Source organism: Ascaphus truei, chromosome 1, assembly GCF_040206685.1.
Source record: "Ascaphus truei isolate aAscTru1 chromosome 1, aAscTru1.hap1, whole genome shotgun sequence".
In the NCBI taxonomy this organism is placed as follows: Eukaryota; Metazoa; Chordata; class Amphibia; order Anura; family Ascaphidae; genus Ascaphus; species Ascaphus truei.
The window spans coordinates 94,467,624-94,492,492 of NC_134483.1; the positions used below are offsets into that span (position 1 = coordinate 94,467,624).

General features: G+C 45.6%; 1 protein-coding gene and 1 pseudogene across 2 annotated transcripts in view; both read right to left on the reverse strand.

Moving 5' to 3' along the window:
* The window catches only part of OCLN (occludin), a 57,725-nt gene extending 49,137 nt beyond the window's left edge, over window positions 1-8,588 (reverse strand). Inside the window, exons 1-2 of one of the 2 annotated variants that reach the window (XM_075592146.1) lie at window positions 8,353-8,588; window positions 2,928-3,036 (exon numbers count right to left, since the gene is read on the reverse strand). In XM_075592146.1, the coding sequence (XP_075448261.1) occupies window positions 2,928-2,977 (50 nt within the window). In that variant the 5' untranslated portion in view covers window positions 2,978-3,036; window positions 8,353-8,588. Of the gene's footprint in view, window positions 1-2,927; window positions 3,040-8,352 lie in introns of both variants that reach the window. The other variant, XM_075592138.1, reaches the window with a different exon arrangement.
* LOC142473091 (uncharacterized) lies at window positions 4,997-17,020 on the reverse strand (annotated as a pseudogene).
* Window positions 17,021-24,869: the final 7,849 nt, after the last annotated feature.

Below are 24,869 nucleotides of genomic sequence, written 5' to 3' on the forward strand. Positions count from 1 at the left end.
CTGTCTGTGAGCAGGTTTACTGGCTAAACACTTCTTTAACCCACGCTGTGCTGAAAAGCTGTGTATTACGACAAGCATTAACTTATAGGGCTTCATGTTAAAATGGGAATGAAGCAAAAAGGTGACACTGTGGGCTCATGCATGTGATTTCCCAGAACATTATCAGTGTAATCAGCTTCCCTAAAAAGCTGAAAGCCCCTGTAAAAAGTAACATTGTCACGTATTTGTTTCTTGGATAAAAAGGAGTGGTTTATTGTTCTTTACCATGATCTCTAAACTAAATACGCCATCAACATTTGCCAAACGGGTAAACTCTGGATAAGCAATCTCCCTGCACATACACATTTCACAGTCTCGCCACAAGAGAGAGATTAGGTAAAGATTGGTTTACTGTGGAGTCATCAAAAGTTAAACAAATATTTAAACATACTTGTACGATTTGTTTAAATATGGCCATTTACCAACATCAAAAGTGTCCCAATCTTCAAAAGTGGGGACAAAAACACTGTCTCAAACTACAGGCCAATCTCACTCCTCCCAATTCTATCCAAAGTCACGGAAAAATGTGTCCACTCCCAATTAAGCGATTAGTATACCAAGACAAATTTCCCTAGCCAATTCCAATCTGTCTTTTGCCCCAAACACTCCACCATAACTACCCTGCTAAAAGTTTGCAATGAAATCCAGTGTGGAATGGAACGGGGACAACTCACTGGTGCAGTATTCCTAGATTTTGCAAAGGCTTTTGACACAGTTGATCATGCTATCCTGCTTAAACTCCAGAGCTCTGGAATAGGGAAGCATGCTTTAAACTGGTTTCAGTCCTACCTATCAGGTAGATCCCAACATGTGTCCATCTCAGGCTCTAACTCCAACCCCCTGGATATCACCTGTGGTGTCCCGCAGGCTCTGTTTTGGGGCCCCTACTCTTCTCAGTGTTCATTAATGATCTTCCCACAGCTTGTAAGGAAGCCTCAATACACATGTATGCAGATGACACAATTCTATATGCACACAGCCATAGCCTCTCTAACCTTTAACACATACTTCAGTCTGACTTTTTGAGACTCGAAAACTGGATTTCCCACAACAAACTGTTTTTAAACACTGACAAGACTGTAACAATGGTATTTGGGACCAAGACTACATTTTTAAAGCTTCCAGCGACTGAGATCCAGATTAGAAACAACACTAACACCACCCTAACCCCTGTCACAAGTTTTAAATACCTGGGCATATGGTTTGACTCCCACTTAACATTCGGGATGCACATTGATACCCGGACAACCAAGACCTATGCCAAACTAGGGGTACTTTACAGGAACAAATCCTCCCTAAGGCTAAGGCCCCGCTCCCTCAGTCAGCGCGCCCGCACTGCAGACAGGCGGGGCGCTGACAGACACAGACCGCGATATGCGGTCTGTAGGGAGCGGGAGGTGGGCGGGAGTGGGAGGCTTGAGCGGGAGGGGGGGGCGTGGCTTGAGCGGAGGGACCCGCTACTCTCCCCCCCCCTCCCTCTACGGGCTGGAGCTGCTGAAGGTAATCAAAAGCAACACACACACGCAGGCACTCACACACACACACACGCACGCAGGCACTCATACACACACACACACACACACACACACACAGAGAGGCAGGCACTCAGGCACACACATACACAAACACAGACAGGCACTCACGCTGCTTTCCCTCCACACTCCTCCCTGCTCCCCGAAGCCTCTCCTCCTCCCGAAGCCTCCCCTCCTCATTGGCTCACAGCCACACCACGTGACGCGTCGACGCTAGGGATTACAATTCTCTTGCATCCCCTAGCGGCTGACGCGTCACAGCGTGTAGTGAGCTGTGCAGCCAGGGGGGACCGGCTCGAGAGGATTCCCCTGCTGGTGGGGAACTCTCGTGTGGCCGTCCGCGCCGCCGGGCGCAGCAGGTCCCAGCCCTTAGTCTCCTGGTCAGAAAGCGTATCGCACAGCGGATGCTAATGACAATTATTGACTATGGAGACATAGTATATGGCTCAGCTCCTCAAACCCACCTTAGCAAACTTGACACCCTCTACAACTCAATTTGTCGTTTTGTTCTCCAATGCAACTACAACACACATCACTGCGAAATGCTCAAAGAACTAGATTGGTCATCACTAGAGTCTAGGCGCAAAGTTCACCTTTCCTGTCTTGCCTTTAAATTCTTTATGGGCAATCTACCCATCTATCTGAACAAGCTCCTCACCCCTACCAAATGCAGCACTTATCTAAGATCTGACTCCAAAAGACTGTTCATGGTCCCAAGGCTCAAAAAAAGTATCCGGCCGCTCCACCTCTTACCGTGCACCCCAAAACTGGAACAACCTACCGGAGACTCTCACATCCACCACCAGTCTAAGTTCTTTCAAATCTAAGGCTGTCACACATTTTAATCTGGTCTGTAACCGTTTCATACGCCCATAAGATATATTTTCTTTAACTGTGCATGCAATGTCTTGTATATAATGTATACCCTGTTCATTTATGCAACTGTATTTGTAACCATGTAGTAACCTCTGTGCCCAGGACATACTTGAAAACGAGAGGTAACTCTCAATGTATTACTTCCTGGTAAAATATTTTATAAAATAAATAAATAAACATCAAGAATGGCACTCATTAGTACACATCAGTCCTAAGAGACATATATAAAAACAATTGAAAAAAAAACCGTAGATTAACTAGAATTCATGCAATTGGTAATTAATTATTATTCCACATACTGTATGAGTATAGAGCAGATGTGAATTCCCAATCCACTTGAATTCATGTAATCTCTTGTCAGCAGCTGAGCCCCAGGTGCAAGGTTAACAGCCAAACATAAGCTTTGCAAGATATTACAATTTACTGTGTACAGTACTTATCATAAAGTAAATTTAATTAAGTGGTGAAGTTTATACTTACTATTCGTCCGGCCGATAAGGTGGAGGACTTTCAAAAGGCCTGCCAGACATTTCTGTCGTTGTACTATCTGATAGCTAAATATCAAGGCAGCGGGTGTGCAGAAGTGAGTCTGCTGCAAATACACAAACACAGGAAGGGAATTACAAACCGCACAGCACAGAACAAACAAGCAAGTCAATGATAAAAGGAAAATATCACATCATGTCAACTCTTGGTTGTGGGTCAACAATGGTTTCTAAACCTTGTTTCAGGTAGAAGTCCGTACATTCTCATATAGAACCACGCAAAATTTAATCTGGGTGATTGATGCCTAGTTTTCTAACAGGGGCCTCTTATCAGGTGCTCCCTTTCTCTTCTGACTTAAGAGGCGAGGGGCAATTTTTTTTGGGGGGGGGGGGGGGATTTCAATTACATTTTGAATAAGCAAGTTAATAAAATTGTGTTGGGGAAATCGGTGTTGCTCACTGTACCAGTTTGACTCAATCCAGGGTTAATTCTCCAGGCAACACTCTCTGCAGACTACACAGTATAAATGTATTCAGTGCTATGGCCTTACTATGAGTGTTACGGGTAGTGTGGTTTTGTAAATAAGCTTTTGTAGGTTTGGTCCCCAAACCTATGCGCATTACCTATTCTCTAAGCGACATGGAATTTATCATCAGAGGTCATCAGGACGCTGATATCATTTTTTTACATCCGCAGGTAATACAGACAGACAGACAGACAGACACTCATTTTTTTTAATTCACTAGGATTCCAGCTAGTACTGAATACTGTTTAGCAATAAAAATGGGTGTTGAATTGCAAAGGCTACCATGATAACCACAACCTCTAAATATAAGATCAGTGAGTGGGTGGTGATGTCCAAGTGCTAATTGGGGTGTCGTCACTCACACGTAGTCATTCCAAGAAATGTATTTTATATGAAATGCTTCTATCTTTATCTTTGTTACATAGTTCATTTGGGAATCTCTCCCCCAGCACTTTTCAGTTGTAGAGAAAATGATTTAAAAGACCAGTCTTTCTGGGCAAACTAAAATGCAATGTTTTGTTATTTACTACACATTGCTTTATAAACCATGTGGGGTTGGCAATTTTCTTCTTGTCCACTAACATTTTCATGTAGAGAGAGAGTCACACACAGATATTGAAATATTATCATGTGAAAATGAGGCTATTTACATTTCCAGAGGTTCCCGTCAGCCCTGGACTATTATTGAAAAAAGGCAGATCACCCTCACTCCACTGAAATTACGTCTGATCAGCAGTTTAACGTTTGTTAGCATTTTCTTAATGTGTTATATCCACTATTTTAGCATTACATCTACATTAGTAGAATTGTCAGCAATGTTTTGTTTACATTTAATTTACAAAATAAGTAACAGTGAGCTCATTTGCATGTCATTACCCAGAATCCCATTCTGCAGTGGAAGCACTGTATACTAAGAAATAATGGTTGAAAAGCAGGGCTGCAGATCTGTCTGAGACATGTGACTGTGCTCACAAGTGATCATTTATTTTCTGAATACTGTACGCTGCAGGGTTTTTGTCATTTTATTTTAACTCTACATAAAACTTATTTGGACGGACACACACACACACACACACACACACACACACCATTGTAGAATGTGAGGCGCCAGTTCAGCAGACCAGGACTGGGGTGGTGAAGACTGCACCTGCAACCCTCTTATTAGCTTATGTTTCCTACCACTGTCTCACTGTGAAAACGTTGCTAAGTTTAGAAGAACAAAGCGTGCATTTTATAGGAAGGACAAAAGGAGAGGCCTCTTCACAGGGAGTTCTCCAACAGCAAACTGCATTTCCAGTCCTATTTACAGGTCAAAGTGCTTCATGCAAATTAACCCTTTCATCTTTGAGAATGTATCTGCCTCTCTGCGGGAGGAGGAGGGGGGGGGGAATCGGCAGGGGGCATCTAATGTGATGTATTTCTGCCCTTTCTGGCAATGAAGGTGTTTTAATAACAGGATGTGCAAGCAAAGTTCCTCTATACACCACATGTAAATGCAGTACCAATACAATTAAAGAAGAAGATCCTTGTATCGCTATTAGGGTCTCTCCTTGCTCATAAAATCAAATAATCTGTACACAGGGCGGCTTGTACATGTAAAGAGACCAGCCTCATCGCCGCTCCCCAGCTCCCGCAGCGCGGGGATTTGTGTTGGAAACACAATGTGACAGGAAGGATACTCGTCAAATTGCACCACACTGAAGACAGGGGCACTTTACGTCAGGCTTTTACACTATAAATGCAGAGTTACTGGGGCTCAGTAAAAGCAGCTCCCCTTTTAGTGTGCAAATCATTACTTTACTCCAAGGGCTGAAAGAGCGGCTCAGCGAGTAAAGACACCGACTCGAAAAACAACGACACAGAGTTTGAAGCATAAGGGCCTGGTTCAAATCCTGGGGTCGGCTCCTTGTGACCTTGGGCAAGTCACTTCATCTCCCAGCGTGGCAGGGAAGAATTAGATTGTAAGCTCCTCGGGGCAGGGACACGTGCTTGTAGTGAGCGGTCCTTCTCTGACGAAGACTCACCAATCCTAGTGTAAATTTACCACTGAAGGAGGTTTTCTACGGCTGCGCTAATAGGTCCGGCGACAGTCGCTAGAAGATCAAATAGAGACGACTTCCAGTGATCGCGATCAATCCGTTGCGCCGTGCTTACTATAAGCGCACGCGATGGCGGCAATGCATTTGTTTTGCTGCAACGTTGCGTCGCTGTCACCGTCACTATAAGCGCAGCCTAATTCCAAGAACAATTAATCGCAGTGCACTACAGGGCCCTTTGGCCATCAAGAGGTTAATTTGTTGTTGTACACAGTTTCTGCAGCTTTTAAAACCAATTACTTATTATTCTAGTTATTTTCTGCTGTTGACAAAATGTGGAACATTTTTTCCTCAAATGAGAATGGGAAGGCGCTGGATGAGTTTGACAACACACCTGTGTAATAAACACCTGACAGCAACAACTGGGAGGACACCCCCCCCCCCCCCCCGTCTCCTTTATATCATTTGAGGTCAATTAAAAGGACCAGTCCCACAGAACAAAATAATAAAAAATAAAAACCATTGAAGCATTGTTTAATTTAAATTGGCTTCCTTGGAAAGATTAAATCACAATTTAAGTAATAGATTTACTTATTTGTATTCCGTTAAAAATGTAATGCACTTTCCCCCCAGGTCAGCGGCATTCAAGCGTATCGGCTACTGAAATCCATCCGTTTCACCAAGGGATGGCCTCTTAATTACTTTACAATCTACAAGAGGACAAATCACCTCTAGCTCTGATGACCTGACAGTCATCACCAAAGATGTTCATTAAAGATTGTGAAAAGCTGTCCAAAGTTTTAACCCTTTGGGTACCCCAAGACAATCACTATGTCACGGGGTCTGCCTGGCACTCCAGAGGTTGTGTCATGCTCACAGAATGCACCCCCCCACCCCCCCACCCCCCCATCATCTTAGATTGTGCCCTGCGACTCTTCTGTTTCAAGGTTAAGGGATGCTGCGGTCACTTTATGCAGAAGCCCCCCCCCCAGCACTCAAGTTTAATACATCATGGAAAAAGTTGAACAGTGAAAATATAGAAATATTAAGCATAGCCTACGTGTACAATTGTTTTGGGTTTTTTTGTTTTTTTTTACCCGTCCGTCAGGTCCATTAAAAACAGGCCCATGGCTCACTTTTCATCCTAGGAGAGAATGCCCCTTAAAAAGGGTTTAATGATTTAGCTCAGATCTAAACTGTCCCTCATATCTAGAGTGGCGTTTCTTCCCTAGCTCAACTTTTTGCAAATTTGTCTGAGTTCAGAGATAGATTTCTATATATCCATCTCTGAACTCAGACATATTTGCAAAAAGTTGAACTAGTGAAGAAACGCCACTCTCTAGATATGAGGGACAGTTAATATCTGAGCAAAATCATTGTTATGTTTTTGTTTGCTTGAAGTTTAAGTGAGGTTTCGCGAACTAATTTTTTTAAGAGAATTAAAAGTGGTGTAAATATATATATATATATATATATATATATATATATATATATATATATATATATATATATATATATATATATATATACATATATACATATATATATATATTCTCACCACTTAATTCTCTTAAGAAAATTAAGTTCACGAAACCTCACTTAAACTTCAAGCAAACAACAACAAAATGAAAAAAGAATTTTGTTTTGATGAAAGAGACACTTAGGCAGAATTGTATGCTTTTGAATAACAAACAGGTTAGAGCAAACTTAGGAAAGTTTGTGGGCTGAACTTTTACACATTTGCACTTCAATACATATGTCCTGTACTAAATGTGATCATAGGTAATTATTCTGCATGGACTACCCCAAGAAGGAATGTTCTTGCTAATTTACCGACTCCTAATACTGGTAAACAAAAACACAACTAGATAGATATATATATATATATATATACCACCACTATTAAGGTTATGGTGGGTAAAAAAAAGTGACTAAAACCCTCCACAGTAAACCATAAATCAACTGTAAATATTCATGCATATACAGGAATACTTACAGTTGATATATATAGATATATATATATATATATATATATATGTAGCAAAAATGCTCCTTAAATAGTACTATATTCCAAAGTACAACATTGACCATAACAGCAGTCAGGAGAGAAAACAAGTTCTAAGCAGATCACTACTGTGCTGATTTGACCCCCACTCATTGCATGCCCTAAATATGTCAATTGCCATGCACATTTAGTTTATTTGAAATGAGAAATACAAAAAGTAGCACAAGGGAAAGAAGTTTTAGCATGTTGTGTAGAAATAGCCTTGTTCATCCAGTTGCTATAGTGCAGAGTAAATGAGCACTTCATTATTAGACTATACCTTTATTTGGACTAACAATAAACTGAGGAAGAGGAGAACACTTATAATATCAATTGTTAGTCCAAACAAAATCAAACAAACAGTGCCACCTAATACTAAAATAGCCATTTATTCAAATGCACTAGGAGTTAGGCAACTATGTAATTGCTGATCCTGCTTAGAAGAACCAGCAGGTGACCAACTCATTTGAAAGGAATTCAAGTCCACCTATATACATTTCCAGCTGGTATAAAAGCTCACAGAAAAGTACAGATCCAGAGAAGGTACTCTCCTCAAAACACTCAGTATTACAGAGAATAAATCACTTTGCTAACACTTAAGTGGGGTTGTGAGTGTCAGTTGACAAGAGTGGCAAGTTCTTGAAGTCGGTCATAAAATGATCTCTATTTAAGTCACTTTAGTGTGGAAATAGGTTCCCAGCACCCAGCCCCACAACCTGCAGAGCAAGAAACCACAGCCAATTCCAACCCCTTGAAAGCAACAAAGAGACACGTTGTAACAAGGGAATAATTACAAAGGGGCATGTTCCTCACCTCTGTAGACACCTGTGCCCTCGGATCCTCTTGTTCACAAGGGCTGAGCACAAATGCAGGACTGGTGGGCTAAGTTTTTTCAACAGCTTCCAAATAATATATCCTGTGATCCCTCGCTCAGCTCCTGTGGTTTCTCCTGACAGCTTCACCAACACAGTAAGGACTGATGGAGTCCTTTGGATTTACAAGCCCTGCCCTTCTTCTCCCTTACACCTCTTCCCTCCTCCTCCTCTACTCTGACCTCCCCTCCCCCAGCTCTCTTGAGGTCAGGGCGTGGCACCAAGACGTACACCTGAAACTGAACAGGGAGAAGAAACTGGTTTCTCTGTCCTGTTCCCTTACACACACCAACTAGTTTCGACTGGCAACATGCATTTCTCTCTGTTTGTTGTTCTGTATCTAGGATTTCCCTGAAGGGGGAAGCATGAGCTGTTCTACTAGAGAGTGAAACAAGTGCTGGCTGTGCATGTTTATATTGTGAGGGGGCAGTTACAGGAGTGATAACTGAGCTGGGGGTGATTACACCATAAACAGGGATTTACTGTACGTCTAATCTTTGAGATCCCTGAATTTTGATAAGCTTTTCTACTTCCCTGTTTGTGTTCTGTTGCAATTTGGTTATTTCTGACAGTACTTTTCCCTCCTGTACTGTTCTGTACCTATTTAGTAGGCACTGTGCCTGTGTTTTTTTTTTAATGTCCTGTACCTATTTTTGCTAGTGGTTGACGCTTGAAAGCTTCACCTAATGGATTAATGATCAGTTTGTTAGGGGGCTTTAAAGGAGAAATCCAAGCCTGTAATTTTTGTTTTGCACATTTTTAATAAATATATATATATATATTTTTTTTTTTTTGAACCAGGGGATGTGGGGGGCTCAGGAGCTGAACCCCGTTAATTTCAGCTCCAGGGACCCCCGGCTTCTGGAGGTGCTTCCCTCCGAAGTAGCAGCTCTGGCTGAGCAAGCAGGACTTTAAAGTTTAAAGCTCCCGTGTCACATGATTGGTTACTCCGGTATCCCAAACAGTGGCAGCAGAACGAAGTGTTGGTGCGTATGTAGTACACAGAAGGTTGATTTGAGGCGTTAGTATAAAAGATCATTTTTCTTTAAGCGTTTATATAAAGTGGAGTTTAAAGGTACAAAAGCTATGCAGTACTATTACTTTTAGTAATTAAAAAAATTGATTTTATTTCAAAAAGCCCCATCTCTGAATGTTCTGCAATCAAGTGCTTTAATCATAACTTTAAGTGACCCTGAAGTGTGTGTGTACATTATTTTTGTGGACCTATGTGTAGATTGCAGTCTACATATGTACATACTATAAAATAAATCCTGTATAGTATTATAATTTAAAGACCTTAGATTCTACAGGAATTAAGATTATGGTTTAAAAACCATCGCATCATAGTACCATATCTAGGATCTTCTGCAAGAGAGGAATTCGAGAGGATTGTACAGGGGGATACATATTTGCAGCTTGTGCTGATGGTATTTCAGAATGTTACATAGAAAAAGAAACAAAGTACGTAATAATAACACAGAACTGGTGGAGGTTGCTGCTTTAATAATGGTTTTTGTTTTATGATTTAAACAAGGTAGGCAGTTCCCTTTAAAAATGTAGCCTCAGAGTCAGTGTGTGTGTGTGTGTGTGTGTGTGTGTGTGTGTGTATATATATATATATATATATACACACACACACACACACACACACACACACACACACACACACACACACACACACACATATAACTGTATGCTCATCTGCATGTCTTAGACAGGTCTGCAACCCCGCCTCTCCCCATTATCACCCAGCATACAGCACTTCCATGCAGATGAGCATACAGTTATATTTGCATATTTGCTTTCCTGTGGAGGGTTTTTGTCACTTTTTTTTACTCACCATAACTTAACTCAGTATTATGGTTTATATACACACACACACACACACACACACACACACACACACACACACACACACACACACACACACACACACACACACACACACACACACACACACACACACACACACACACACACACACACACACACACACACACACACACACCCCAACATGAAAATAAAACATGTGATAAAATACATTTACTTTCTTCCAGGCATTAAGATTTCAGTGCAAGTGTTGGAGGGTGTGCAGTGTACTGACATTCCTCATTCAAACTGAAAGGAGCACTTTATGCAATATCCTACATCTGTTTGTTTGTTTTTAAATAAATCACACACACACACACACACACACACACAAATATAACTGTATGCTCATCTGCATGTCTTAGGCAGGTCTGCAACCCCGCCTCTCCCCATTATCACCCAGCATACAGCACTTCCATGCAGATGAGCATACAGTTATATTTGCATATTTGCTTTCCTGTGGAGGGTTTTTGTCACTTTTTTTACTCACCATAACTTAACTCAGTATTATGGTTTTTATATACACACACACACACACACACACACACACACACACACACACACACACACACACACACACACACACACACACACACACACACACACACACACACACACACACACACACACACACACACACACAAATAAAACATGTGATAAAATACATTTACTTTCTTCCAGGCATTAAGATTTCAGTGCAAGTGTTGGAGGGTGTGCAGTGTACTGACATTCCTCATTCAAACTGAAAGGAGCACTTTATGCAATATCCTACATGTGTTTGTTTGTTTTTAAATAAATCAGGTCTGTAGAAATAGATAATACTGTACTACTTATATAATAGCATCCGTTGATTTCTATGGCAGGCTTAGAATACACTTCCCCAGCAGTGCCAGATCTTTGCAACACTTTCCTGTTTGTGATCATTTGTTGCCAATGTTCGCAGCAGTTTGAGCTGCAAACTGGAACACTAGCTAATGTTACCCTAGTAATATAAGAATACATTGTAGCTGCTGAGTTACGTGACTGAAGGATTGATTGAAACTGAAAGGCAGCCATTTAGTGAACCCTGGGAAGCAGAATCATTGCTAATCAATCACAGGAGAACTAATCGATCGGTAGCTTAGGTAATTAATTTTGAGTAAATGTAATCAAAGGCTGCCTATATTAAAACAAACAAAAAAAGTGCTATTTGGATACTTCTCCATAGCACAGACTTTTTTCCCTGTCTCTTCTTCTTTGTCTTGTTTGTACAGTTCCAGATAATGCCGATTCCAGGGTTTTAGTGAGGAATCTCAATATGCTGCAGCCTCTCTGACCCAGGTCACAAACTCTACCACAGTTCTATGCAAAAAAAAAAGTGGCAAATTCCACAATGGTAACAGAAAAGCACTGGTGCTATTAATTAAGGTAACGGGAACCACCACAAGCTTTGTAAATAGTTTATAGGTTTTATTTTTTTTTATGGCTTTGGCTAGATTACCAGAGAGTCAGGTGTCAGAAATATCTGATCTCTGTTCTGCTCTATATTCTTCTGAAACGGGGCATTGGGACTTTCTATTTGTAATAGCGAATTGGTTTTTCAAACATAATCATTTAAAAAACAAATAAGCATAAATTTGGTAACTTCTAACTTATATCCAATGCTATATTTCAGGTCCTTGGACCCCCTGCTTCCCGAGTTACAGGCCTCAGTGTCGGGTGACGATATTTCCTGCATGTTTAAATCGTGACGGGACATTTAAACTTGCAGGAAATACCGGCACCCCATACCGAGGTCTGCATCTCGGGAAGCAGGGGGTCCTCGGACTTAAAATGAATGTGGTTCAGCTCTGGAGACCCCCTGCTTCAAGCCTATGTACCACATATAATAATAACAATAAAAACAGCGCGAATTACTGTAAAGCCACGTCCATAGTGCAGGTTACGGCGCAAGCTATTTAGCTCGCGCTGAAACAAACACTATGACGCCAACGCATGCGCGCACTAGTGCTACAGGGAGAGCGGCGCTTCGCAATACAAACAAGTTTGTTTTGCAAGCAGGACGCCTGAGAGCGCGGAAGCTACGCGTCCCACTATGGACGCGGCCTAAGAGCTGCGCGGGGAGACGCAGAGAGAGGGACTGCTTCTGTCTGCTCTTACACTGGTGGCAGCCCGGTAGGATTACCTCAGCGGGAGTCCCATTCAGAAGCAGGGTCCCCAGCTGTGTTAATCCCTTAAAGGCAGCCAAATTACTGAGTTTTCAGGGGCAGTGAAGCTGCAATCGGGCCGTGGTCAGGCTCCGTTCAGCAGCAGTTCCCTCACTCCCAAAACAAACTTAGAAAACACTGCATCTGTATACAGTATACACACACAAAAGTAAGATGGAACAGCCATTGTATTGACTGTGCATACGAGGCAGCTTGTTTTCATGGCTGTTTGATATGTATCCTTTTGCTGCCAGAGGGACCATCCACACATTATTTTGCAGTGTGTTGCAGGCAGCGGAGCGGTTAACAAACTAAACAATTTCATATGTTTACATTTCTCCTTTCAAGGTGGGTTGTACCACGATTTACCAAGCTCAGCGCTGCACTCATTGGGCCTGTGTGTTTATATATAAACATGTGGTGCTCACAAAACGCGAGGAAGAAAGAGTGTATGTTAATGACAGGGTTACCTTATGGGTAGGCATTGAAATACCTCTTTAAACAGTCTGTCCATAAAACATGGAAATTCAGAAATACAAGTGGGAGGGACTAATAGTTGTGTTTTTTCACATTTGTATGTAACAATGAATGCACATAGAAGCTAAACTAGATAGATATGAAGCCATAGGCCCATATTTACTGAGCCGTTTCTGCTGTAACACACCCTTTGTTGCTGGAAAACAGACTTGAATAGGTTGTATGGTGTGTTCCAGCGCCAGAGGGTGACTTAGTAAATATACATAGGCTATAATAGTTGTATTTTATGCACAGCACATTATTTGTTTTTAGTCTCTTGCAACTTTTTTTGTTCTTGTATTAGGAATTATAGTCTCTTATTATATATGCGGTGATTCTGTTTTTGTTTTGTTTTTCTTTTTATTATGAAGGATCCTCCCCCCCCTGATTTTGATCAAGGAGACCACTCTGGATTCTCCTCTTTATCTAAATTTATTCTTTTATTTCTGACTTTAATATCCAGTACTGGACTTTCTGCAATGAGAGGCTTTGAAAGAAAATCAATAGCTTAGGCCAGTGAAGGCCACATGGTTTTGGGATGATGCCATTACACAAAGAGAACCTCTCACAAAGGTAGGGGGGGGGGGGTGGGGAGGGAAGGATTTGACCAGCAAGGGTAGTTGGATTCAGCATAAACTGATTTTTTTTTTTTTAACCCAATCATAAATATTTTGAACAGTTTCCCATCCTAAACATGGTCCTTGGCTGCACCCGGGGCATTTATGTTGGGGGCTGGCCCATGTAAGTGATGAGGTAGCATGTAGCCTGCGCTTTTCCTAGGAGTGGCTCGGGTAGTGATGAGCTGCTGCACTGCGAGGACAGAAAAGGTTGGAACAGTTGGAATTGCTGCAAGGTGCCAGGGTTGGATTTGAACATTCTTATCTAGTGTCTCTATCTAAACTAAACCTAATAATCTCCCTATAACCTGTTCATACACATGGGTGGTCATAGCACTCCCTCTAGGTCTGCATTGATTTTGCCTGGTGGTATGTTTTTTTTTTAAATAACTATTTCCCTTATTGTGCACAAATGAGTTTCTAACTGAGCAACATACATAGGGAAATCCTAATGTGTTCTTTCAACTTCAACCCCATTAACCAAGTCTACCCAAGAGTACCATGTATCGAAAATACCCAATGGAGGATTTTAAACTACTTCAATAAGCCACCATTACAAAGGGAAGTTTTGTGTTAGAATCAGACAAAGGAGGACAGCATCACTAGAACAGGTGTGGTTCAGTCTTCCTGCCAACCTATGAGACTAGGGGTGATAAGGGATGGTCTTAGTTTTGTGGATAACTAAAACCTGGCATATTTCTCTGAATACACGTGGCTCAAAATGTCTCTCTTGATGGGATTGTATCATCCTTGCTATTCAGTGGCACCACCCATATAAAACCTGGTCTATCCCCAGCTTGTACCAGTTTGCAAACCAGCATATCTTGGTGTATACATAAGGGGGGTCCTAGAAAACGGAACTGGTTTAATGAGAAATGATCTTCGTGCCTCTGGAGGAAATACCACCCGGGCCTCTTCTTTTCATTTCTTCTACATGGAAATATCTGCATCCACTTGTTGAGCAGTCTTTAAATCAACCAATTCTGTATTGGTCCTTCCAGGCTCAGCTGCAGTCCTTGCTAGAATAAGATGTATGCTAAATTGGTTGGTGTAGCATCCAGTCACTTCTCGCTCTCAAACACAGCTAGATGCTCAAGCCATTGTGCCAATTATTGCTCAGGCTGTTGAACATTGTGAAGCCAGTAAAGTGAGCTGTGATTGGTCCGAAACATTTTCCTAGACAGAAGTGATGAAAATATTGCATAAACTTACGCTAACGGTTAGCAGTTCTTTACATGTAGTGGCATATTGCCTCTCAGCCGTAATCAGTGCTAAGCAAAAGCAATTGCACATTATTTTCCCATTTGGAAAAGAATGGCCCAGGTCCCACATAACTGGCATCAGTGTCCAATACACAGCAGAATAGGTGTAAAGATAGTTATTATTATTTATTATTATTATTATTACTCTAAGAAAGTCTCTTTGCATTGATCAGACAAATTTAACTCCGTTCTCGGTCAATTATTTAGGGGATTGCCAATAGATGCAAAATGTACGATTAGAACACCAGTTCGACGAAACAACCGTGCAACCGCGTCCGGATTGCAGAGTTGTAGTCGTGTAGGAGAGGACACGGGGAACTCTGTCTGAGTCTCCTCCCCCCAGCGGAGCTGTGAGCTGTGTTTCCTGCTGCAGCCAGCCCCCCAGCGGAGGTACCGAACATGGGAGGTGCTCGGCAGCTCACAGGGTGGGGGTCGGGGGGGCGGGGGAGTAGGCACATCACTTGTGGGCGCTGTTCGTCGCATCACTGGGGTGTGTGTCAGTCTGTATGTATCAGTCAGTGTATGTCAGTCAGTGTAGGTGTGTGTGTGTGTGTGTGTGTGTGTGTCACAGTGTAGGTGTGTGTGTCAGTGAGTGAGTGTGTATGTGTGTCAGTCCGTGAGTGAGTGTGTATGTGTGTCAGTCCGTGAGTGAGTGTGTATGTGTGTCAGTCAGTGAGTGAGTGTGTATGTGTGTCAGTCCGTGAGTGAGTGTGTATGTGTGTCAGTCAGTGAGTGAGTGTGTATGTGTGTCAGTCAGTGAGTGTGTAGGTGTGTCAGTCAGTGAGTGTGTAGGTGTGTCAGTGAGTGAGTGTGTAGGTGTGTCAGTGAGTGAGTGTGTATGTGAGTCAGTCAGTGAGTGTGTGTAGGTGTGTGAGTGTGTATGTGTGTCAGTCAGTGAGTGAGTGTGTATGTGAGTCAGTGAGTGTGTGTGTGTGTGTGTGTCAGTGTGTGTGTGTATGTGTGTCAGTCAGTGAGTGTGTATGTGTGTCAGTCAGTGAGTGAGTGTGTATGTGTGTCAGTCAGTGAGTGAGTGTGTAGGTGTGTCAGTCAGTGAGTGAGTGTGTATGTGTGTCAGTCAGTGAGTGTGTATATGTGTGTCAGTCAGTGTGTGTGTGTGTGTGTGTGTCAGTCAGTGTGTGTGTGTGTGTGTGTGTGTGTGTCAGTCAGTGTATGTGTGTCAGTCAGTGTGTGTGTGTATGTGTGTCAGTCAGTGTGTGTGTATATGTGTGTCAGTCAGTGTGTGTGTGTGTATGTGTGTGTCAGTGTATGTGTGTGTCAGTCAGTGTGTGTGTGTGTGTGTGTGTGTGTGTGTGTCAGTGTATGCTTCCTGCGGTTTCTCGTCTGAGGATAGCTGGCCAGCTCCCCCGCAATGATCCTACTCAGGTGCCCCACAGAGAAGCACTCCTCTCTCACCCCGATACCCTCCATCAGGTGGTTGAGTCTTGAAACCAGGCTCCGGATTTGAAGCTGTAGCTCGGGGGGGCAAGGAGGGCAGCTCCACGTCCTCCAGCCCCGGGATCCTCTTCTTGTCCGGCCAGCTGCAGTTGAGAGCCTGCAGGTCTCCGCCAGGTAGCAGCAGGAAGAGAGAGGAGAAGGCCGGGGCCAGGAATAGGTGCGGGGAGATCGGGACCAGCAGCAGCGGCACCCACATCACCTCAGCCGTGAAGTTCACCCCATCCACTCACCCCCCACAGCTCACCACGAACAGAGCCTTCGACTGGTTGGCAGCACCGGCCTCGAAGATGGAGAATTCCTTAACTTGGAGGGCCCCCGCGGAGAGCAGCAGCAGTTCGGCGCAGCCGCACCAGTGCAGGATCTCGGCACTCGTTAGCTGTGACGGCGGTGAGTATGTTGAGCGGGGGTGGAGGAGGGGGGAAAGCCTTCCTCCTCATTCACCCGGCAGCGCAAGAAGGTCTCCGAGCCGCCCGTGAGCGTCGCCATGACTACCGCGCATGTCAGCGGGCGCGGGCAGCGGCGGCAGTTAGGAACGGTGGCGGCGGACGTGTGGGAGGAATGGCATGCGCAGGGGGTCTCTGTCTGAGTCTCAAGCCCGGCAGAGCGCGCGGCTGGGACAGAGAGCGAGCCTGGTCCCAGAAGCCGGTCAGCGGGTTGTAGCAGGAGAGCCGGTCCCCGCTGCCCCGGATGCCGCCCGTGCCCATCTCCACCTGGGGGAAATTGCGGCCATTAGGAGCGGCGCCGGCGGCTATCGCCGCCGCATATGTCGCAGCTGGGATAGAGAGCCCGGGCAGCCGCTGTACAGTAGCAATGCACGTGGGGGGAATTGCGGCCGGTAGGAGCGGCGCAGGCGGCTATTGCCGCCGCCGCCGCATCTGATTTTTTTGAGCGGTTGGGATCATGTCAGTGTTGGGGTCGGGCTGAGCCAGAACACAGCCCGGCCTCAACTGCCAGCACTGACGTCACATCCGTTTCATTTCTGTCTCCACAATCCATTTTTGCCCCAGTTCGAATGAGGTGTCACTAAGGAAGTTTCACTTCAAAAAACAAAGGCTTGAGATCAAGAACGCTCCGTTTGACACATTAGAAGCAGCAGATTACTTACACCTCCAAGATGCTATTTCACTACTGGAGGATGGTAAGAGGAGTCCAATGACCGCACCATTTACTAAACTTCGACCACCGTACACTTTCACACCACCTTTCGAACTGAGTGCCAATATTGAGGTCTTTGTCCACCTGGTTACTACGGATTTGGAGAGTATACCTCATACCCGTACAAGTGATAACCTCACACCTAAAGAAAAAATGGCCCTGGACGAACTGAGACAGAATGATGATTTAATCATTAAACCATCTGACAAAGGGGGGAACATTGTAATTCTTAAACGTGCTGACTATGTTAAGGAAAGCCTACGCTTATTGTCGGACACTAAATTTTATAGGATCTTACCATCTGACCCTACAATAACGTGTAGGAAGGAATTGATTCAAATATTAGAGAACGGCAAAAAAGAGGCAGTTATTTCCGAACATGAGCAGAAGTTTATACTGGGCAAAACACCACAAATTGCCACCTTTTACCACCTACCAAAGGTGCGGTCCCACCCCCTGGACGACCAATCGTGTCAGGGATAGGGAACCTCACCACCTATGCCAGCACCTATGTTGACAATATTTTGAAACCCTTTGTCGTTACTTTGCCCTCTTTTCTGCAGGATGTCCTATGCAGACTTGATGGAATTGTAGTAGATGAGGAAATGTTACTTGTGGGATTGGACGTCGAATCCTTATATACAAGTATCCCGCACCAGGCAGGGCTGAAAGCAGTAAAACACAACCTAGACTCGAGGTACTAATTTTCAGAAACACAATCTGTTTGTATTGTCATTGCTCAATTTTTGTACTTACCAAAAATTACTTTCTTTTCAATAACAACATCTTCCATCAGCGGCAGGGTACTGCAATGGGGACCGTTTGTGCCCCTACGTATGCTAACCTTTACCTCAGCTGGTGGGAGAAAACAATTGTATTTGCTATTGTATAGGTAGGGGACTTTTTACTGGTCCATTGGCCCAGTTTGGGTTATCTGTCTACCAGTTTTTCTAGTTGTTGCAACTGTTTCTTTTCCCCTAGTTCACTACATATATTTATTGCTATAGACTAGAGGAGTATTGGTGTCTGTTTTTCGTTTTATTTTCCAGGCCAGTTATTTTTCCAGTAAAATAATCTAATGCTTCTCCACAAGGACCTCGCCGGCAGTCCAAGGCTAATCTGCTGTGATAAGATGGAATTTTCTCTTCAGGATAATGAAGATGGCATTGGTGATGGTGATATCAGTCCTGTGTGCTTTTAAATGAGTATTTTTTCTAAGTTTCAAGAACAACAAACATTTTCAACAATGTCCCATCCCAAACATTCCCTCCTTATGGGCCTTAGCTGCACCCACTAAGTATTTATGTTTGAGTTATTCACAGGGCTGGTTTTAAGATAACAACAAGTTAAAATGTGGTCGGCTCAGTAAGTGACGAGGCAGAATGTAACCTGTGCTGCTCCGTAGAGTGGCCCAGGTAGTGATAATCCGCTGCACTGCAAGGGCTGGAACCGCGTCACAGTGCCGGGCTGCAACCGCGTCACAGTGCCAGGATGGAACCGCGTCACAGTGCCAGGATGGAACCGCGTCATAGTGCCAGGATGGAACCGCGTCATAGTGCCAGGCTGGAACCGCGTCATAGTGCCGGGCTGGAACCGCGTCATAGTGCCAGGATGGAACCGCGTCATAGTGCCAGGATGGAACCGCGTCATAGTGCCAGGATGGAACCGCGTCATAGTGCCAGGCTGGAACCGCGTCATAGTGCCGGGCTGGAACCGCGTCATAGTGCCGGGCTGGAACCGCGTCACGGTGCCAGGCTGGAACCGCGTCACAGTGCCAGGATGGAACCGCGTCACAGTGCCAGGATGGAACCGCGTCACAGTGCCAGGCTGGAACCGCGTCAGTGCCAGGATGGAACCGGGTCACAGTGCCAGGATGGAACCGCGTCACAGTGCCAGGATGGAACCGCGTCATAGTGCCAGGATGGAACCGCGTCATAGTGCCAGGCTGGAACCGCGTCAGTGCCAGGATGGAACCGGGTCACAGTGCCAGGATGGAACCGCGTCATAGTGCCAGGATGGAACCGCGTCATAGTGCCAGGATGGAACCGCGTCATAGTGCCAGGCTGGAACCGCGTCATAGTGCCGGGCTGGAACCGCGTCATAGTGCCAGGATGGAACCGCGTCATAGTGCCAGGATGGAACCGCGTCATAGTGCCAGGATGGAACCGCGTCATAGTGCCAGGCTGGAACCGCGTCATAGTGCCGGGCTGGAACCGCGTCATAGTGCCGGGCTGGAACCGCGTCACGGTGCCAGGCTGGAACCGCGTCACAGTGCCAGGATGGAACCGCGTCACAGTGCCAGGATGGAACCGCGTCACAGTGCCAGGCTGGAACCGCGTCAGTGCCAGGATGGAACCGGGTCACAGTGCCAGGATGGAACCGCGTCACAGTGCCAGGATGGAACCGCGTCACAGTGCCAGGCTGGAACCGCGTCAGTGCCAGGATGGAACCGCGTCAGTGCCAGGATGGAACCGCGTCACAGTGCCAGGCTGGAACCGCGTCAGTGCCAGGATGGAACCGGGTCACAGTGCCAGGCTGGAACAGCGTCAGTGCCAGGATGGAACCGGGTCACAGTGCCAGGCTTGAACCGCGTCACAGTGCCAGGCTGGAACCGTGTCACAGTGCCAGGCTGGAACCGGGTCACAGTGCCAGGCTGGAACAGCGTCAGTGCCAGGATGGAACCGGGTCACAGTGCCAGGCTTGAACCGCGTCACAGTGCCAGGCTGGAACCGTGTCACAGTGCCAGGCTGGAACCGCGTCACAGTGCCAGGCTGGAACCGCGTCACAGTGCCAGGATGGAACCGGGTCACAGTGCCAGGCTGGAACCACGTCACAGTGCCAGGCTGGAACCGCGTCACAGTGCCAGGCTGGAACCGCGTCACAGTGCCAGGCTGGAACCGCGTCACAGTGCCAGGCTGGAACCGCGTCACAGTGCCAGGCTGGAACCGCGTCACAGTGCCAGGCTGGAACCGCGTCACAGTGCCAGGCTGGAACCGCGTCACAGTGCCAGGCTGGAACCGCGTCACAGTGCCAGGCTGGAACCGCGTCACAGTGCCAGGCTGGAACCGCGTCATAGTGCCAGGCTGGAACCGTTTCACAGTGCCAGGATGGAACCGGGTCACAGTGCCAGGATGGAACCGTTTCACAGTGCCAGGCTGGAACCGCGTCACAGTGCCAGGCTGGAACCGCGTCATAGTGCCAGGCTGGAACCGTTTCACAGTGCCAGGCTGGAACCGCATCAGTGCCAGGCTGGAACCGTTTCACAGTGCCAGGCTGGAACCGTTTCACAGTGCCAGGCTGGAACCGTTTCACAGTGCCAGGATGGAACCGTTTCACAGTGCCAGGATGGAACCGTTTCACAGTGCCAGGATGGAACCGTTTCACAGTGCCAGGATGGAACCGTTTCACAGTGCCAGGATGGAACCGGGTCACAGTGCCAGGATGGAACCGTTTCACAGTGCCAGGCTGGAACCGCTTCACAGTGCCAGGCTGGAACCGCTTCACAGTGCCAGGATGGAACCGTTTCACAGTGCCAGGATGGAACCGCTTCACAGTGCCAGGATGGAACCGTTTCACAGTGCCAGGCTGGCACCGTTTCACAGTGCCAGGCTGGAACTGCTTCACAGTGCCAGGCTGGAACCGCTTCACAGTGCCAGGATGGAACCGCTTCACAGTGCCAGGATGGAACCGCTTCACAGTGCCAGGATGGAACCGCTTCACAGTGCCAGGATGGAACCGCTTCACAGTGCCAGGATGGAACATGGACTTGGAAATTCTTGTCTAGTGTTTCTAGCAATCTTACTTTACTCTGTAACAGGAACTGTCTATCTAAGCTAAACTTCTCACAGCTTGCCGTAACAAAAAAAACCTACTCTTGACAGTATCTTTAACTCACATTAACCTTGCCTTACTCCTGTATTAAACTCTTGAATGTTGCCTCAGACGATCCCTGTGTACAGCACATACTCCCTCTCCATCTCACTTCAATCTGTCACAAGATGGCTGCTTCCATACACAATTCCTGTTCTTCCTCCTTCCTTATAACTCCCCTCAATGGCAAGTCCTCCACTAACCTCCAGCAAAAGATCCAGGGACCATTACAATACTTTTAACATTATATATATATATATATATATATATATGAATAACTGCCAGACAACTTCTGGTTTTAAAGCTGCAGACCAAGCAATATCCCATGTTTTGTTTTTTTAAATAAATCAGTTTTATACTATAATGTAACAAGCATTTTTTGTTTCTATAGCAACCGTTTACAAAGCCATATCCTCTTCTTGAACAGGCTCTGCAACACCCCTTTTTGAGCCCTGCCTTCTGTCCAGCAGTGCACCAATTGTATCTAGTAACTGCCTGGTCACATGATCTTCACCACAGAACTTTGTATCTTTGGTCCTCTTCTGCTGCACTGACAGCCATTTAGTGAACACCCGAGCCGAATCTTCGCAGATCAATCGCAGGAGAACGGATCGAGCGGCAACTTAGCTAATCACTTATCATTGTGTGGATAGTATTGATGCACATATTAAAAGGAATTTTGTTTTTTTAAACAGCAGCTTGGACTGCTGCTTTAACTGCAATGCAAAGGGCTATTGAGAATATGTGTAGCCCTGGTTAGTTTTGGGGCTATAGTTCTTTCTCCTCCTGCGCAGTAATTCCTGGTAAGGGCAGGGTTGCCAGGAGTAATCATTGGGTTTCCCCACACACACATGCTATGCAGTGAGGCAGTGAAGATAGTGTCATCAGGCTCTGTGTCCAATCACAGTGACACAGGGGTGGTGCCTACTGGAACTGCTGCCAGTGCTCTGGCAGGCTTTGTGGCCCTCCCTCTGGGAGAGGTGGTAGACTATTCCTTTTTCTCCACTCAGCTTCTAGGGCCCTGACTAGGCGTGATTGTCCAGGGACTTCCTTCAGGTGGCAACCGAAGATGTGCGGCTGAGTGACCGAACTGCATGATGGGCAGTCTGCCTGTGGAGAAATAAAGTATATCCTTGATATAGAAACCTTCTTGCCTGAGCCTGGAATCATTCAGGGAGAAGTTACAGAGAGACGTTCTCCTTCAGAGATTCCTCCCTACCATTCAGGGGATCTGTTGGAGATGGAGGTGCTGTACAAGTGAGTATTACTCAGCTCTACCTCAAAAGCCTGTCCTGATATCATCCCACATACCACCGCGTGAGACTTAGGCCCCCTGTTGCCAGCAGGTTTGCACCATCTTAGACACAGTAACCAGAACACCATTTCCCCCTAGGGTACCCGACATAAGATTTGGGGGGGGGGATGGGAAACAGGGTTACATATGCATTACATACATTGCCGGCCGCCATGAAAAGATAAGCTTCTAATTCATGAAGAAGACTTCAGAGACTTTTATTAAGGAGAAAATGGGATTGCATCTTTAACTTTTTTATCTGTCACCAACCTTTTGCCCTTGAGTAACCGTGACCTTACCACGTGAAAACATTGTATTATTTTCTGACTTTGAAGTTTTAGAAAGCAGGACACAGGAAAGCTTTCGTCCAAACACAGATGGCAATCTAAAGGAAAAAATAACTTTGTCTTATAGCTTCTCAAAATACACTTACTAGCTGAAACAGCCGATTTCCCAATTATTATTTGAATCCCAGGAACTGCATGCGGTGATGTTATTCTTTACACATTCCTATTGAAGTGTGAATATTTTCAGAAATATTGGACACACCTTAAAGCAGCAATTTCCCTGAGCAGACTACTGTCCGTTCTTTTTTATAGGATGGGATCTAGGGGGTCCCACGAGCTGAACCCCACAATTTTCAAGCTCTGCGTCCCTCCGGTTCCCGAGATACATACCGGTAAAGGTGACGCTGGTACTTCCTGATTTGTAAGTCCCATGCATCACACATGGAAGTAGGTCTATTTTGATCTGTTTTGCTGATTGGACGGCTTTGCCGGCCAATCAGTTGAACAGCAATTCCACTTGGTTAGAACCAAGTAAAACAAAGAAAAACCAGCCAAACAAATATAACATTAAACCAACAAGTGCACTGTAAATAAAATAAAGTGCACTAAAAATGAAGGGTTAGTACAAAATAATCCAGAGTGGGGGATACCGAGCAGAGCACCCCGCCTGACGCCCGCTGTGAGGCAAATTCTGAAACCGTCCCAGTGGACTCTGTGTACGTATACTCTGCCCGCATACGGGAGCGCACCAGCGCCCGGAACATGGCCAATATGAGGAATCCGCAACCCTGGAGATTTAACCCTCCATTTTGTCCCCTGGAGGGGACTGGAACACGCTAATTTGTTTTGGTAAATTCCTTGTTTTTACACGTTTTGTTGAAGCACGTATACCATCATAATGCTTTGTCTTACTTGTAGTAACTTCTCTAGGTGTGTCGATTTAGGTTACTTTTAATGATTGGTAAATCAGAAACAAAGGGGTCTCCGAACCATCTTGTTCCTCATTGTGGTAAAAAAAAAAAAGGTGGTTTCAAAATAAAAATATATAAAGCCGGGAGATGCTGCTTTAAAGCAGCAATTTGTTCCCAGAATGGGAAACAAACAACCTGTAATCACCTCGAAAAACATTCTGCGCTATATAATTATTGTGAGTATGTTATTACCATTTCAGTCTAATAATGGAGCTCCTTCAGCTTAAAGCAGCAATTTAATGGCTGGAAGATGGGCATGGCCAGAGGTCAGGAACAACTCCTTTGTCCAGCTGCTGTGCCTCTGGTTGCCGCCAGCCCCCCCAGGCTCTCCCAAGCGGCTGCGGGCCCTCTCCCACACCAGGTGCCACTCCTGCCGGTGTGTGCCGGAAGCTGGGCCCGACTTCTGGCGTACACCAGCAGGAGAGAGAGGCCCAGTGGGAGTGAGGTAGGCCCAGGTGGGAAAGAGGCCCGCAGCAGCTGGGGAGAGCTGGGGCCCAGCGGCAACCAGAGTGCAAATTTTCCCCGCTGTGCCCCCCTGCCTGCGCCCCCCCCCCATGCTCGTGTTCCACTCCTTACCTTGTCTTTGGCGTCAAGAGGCCTCGCGATCCCCTGGCATTAATTTAAATGCCTTAGGGAAAGTACGCGGGGCATCTGCAACAACCGGCCACCCCTGAAAAATCTTGCGCCCCCTACCCCGGTTTGCGCTCCCCTGCCATAGACCAAAACCCAAGGTAAGTGTGTGTTGCTTGTATTTGGGGGAGGGCGGGGTTATGCTGTTGCTTGTTAGGAGGGTGTTGCTTGTATTTTAGGAGGGGGTATATTGCTTGTATTTGGGGGGTGTTGCTGGTATTAGGGGGGTTGCTTGTTTGGGGTGTGTGTTTGTCTTTGGTGGAAGGGGTGTTTGTATTTGGAGATGGGGGTTGTATGAATTTGGGGATTGGGGGGTTGTATGCATTTGGCGATAGTGGTGTGTTTG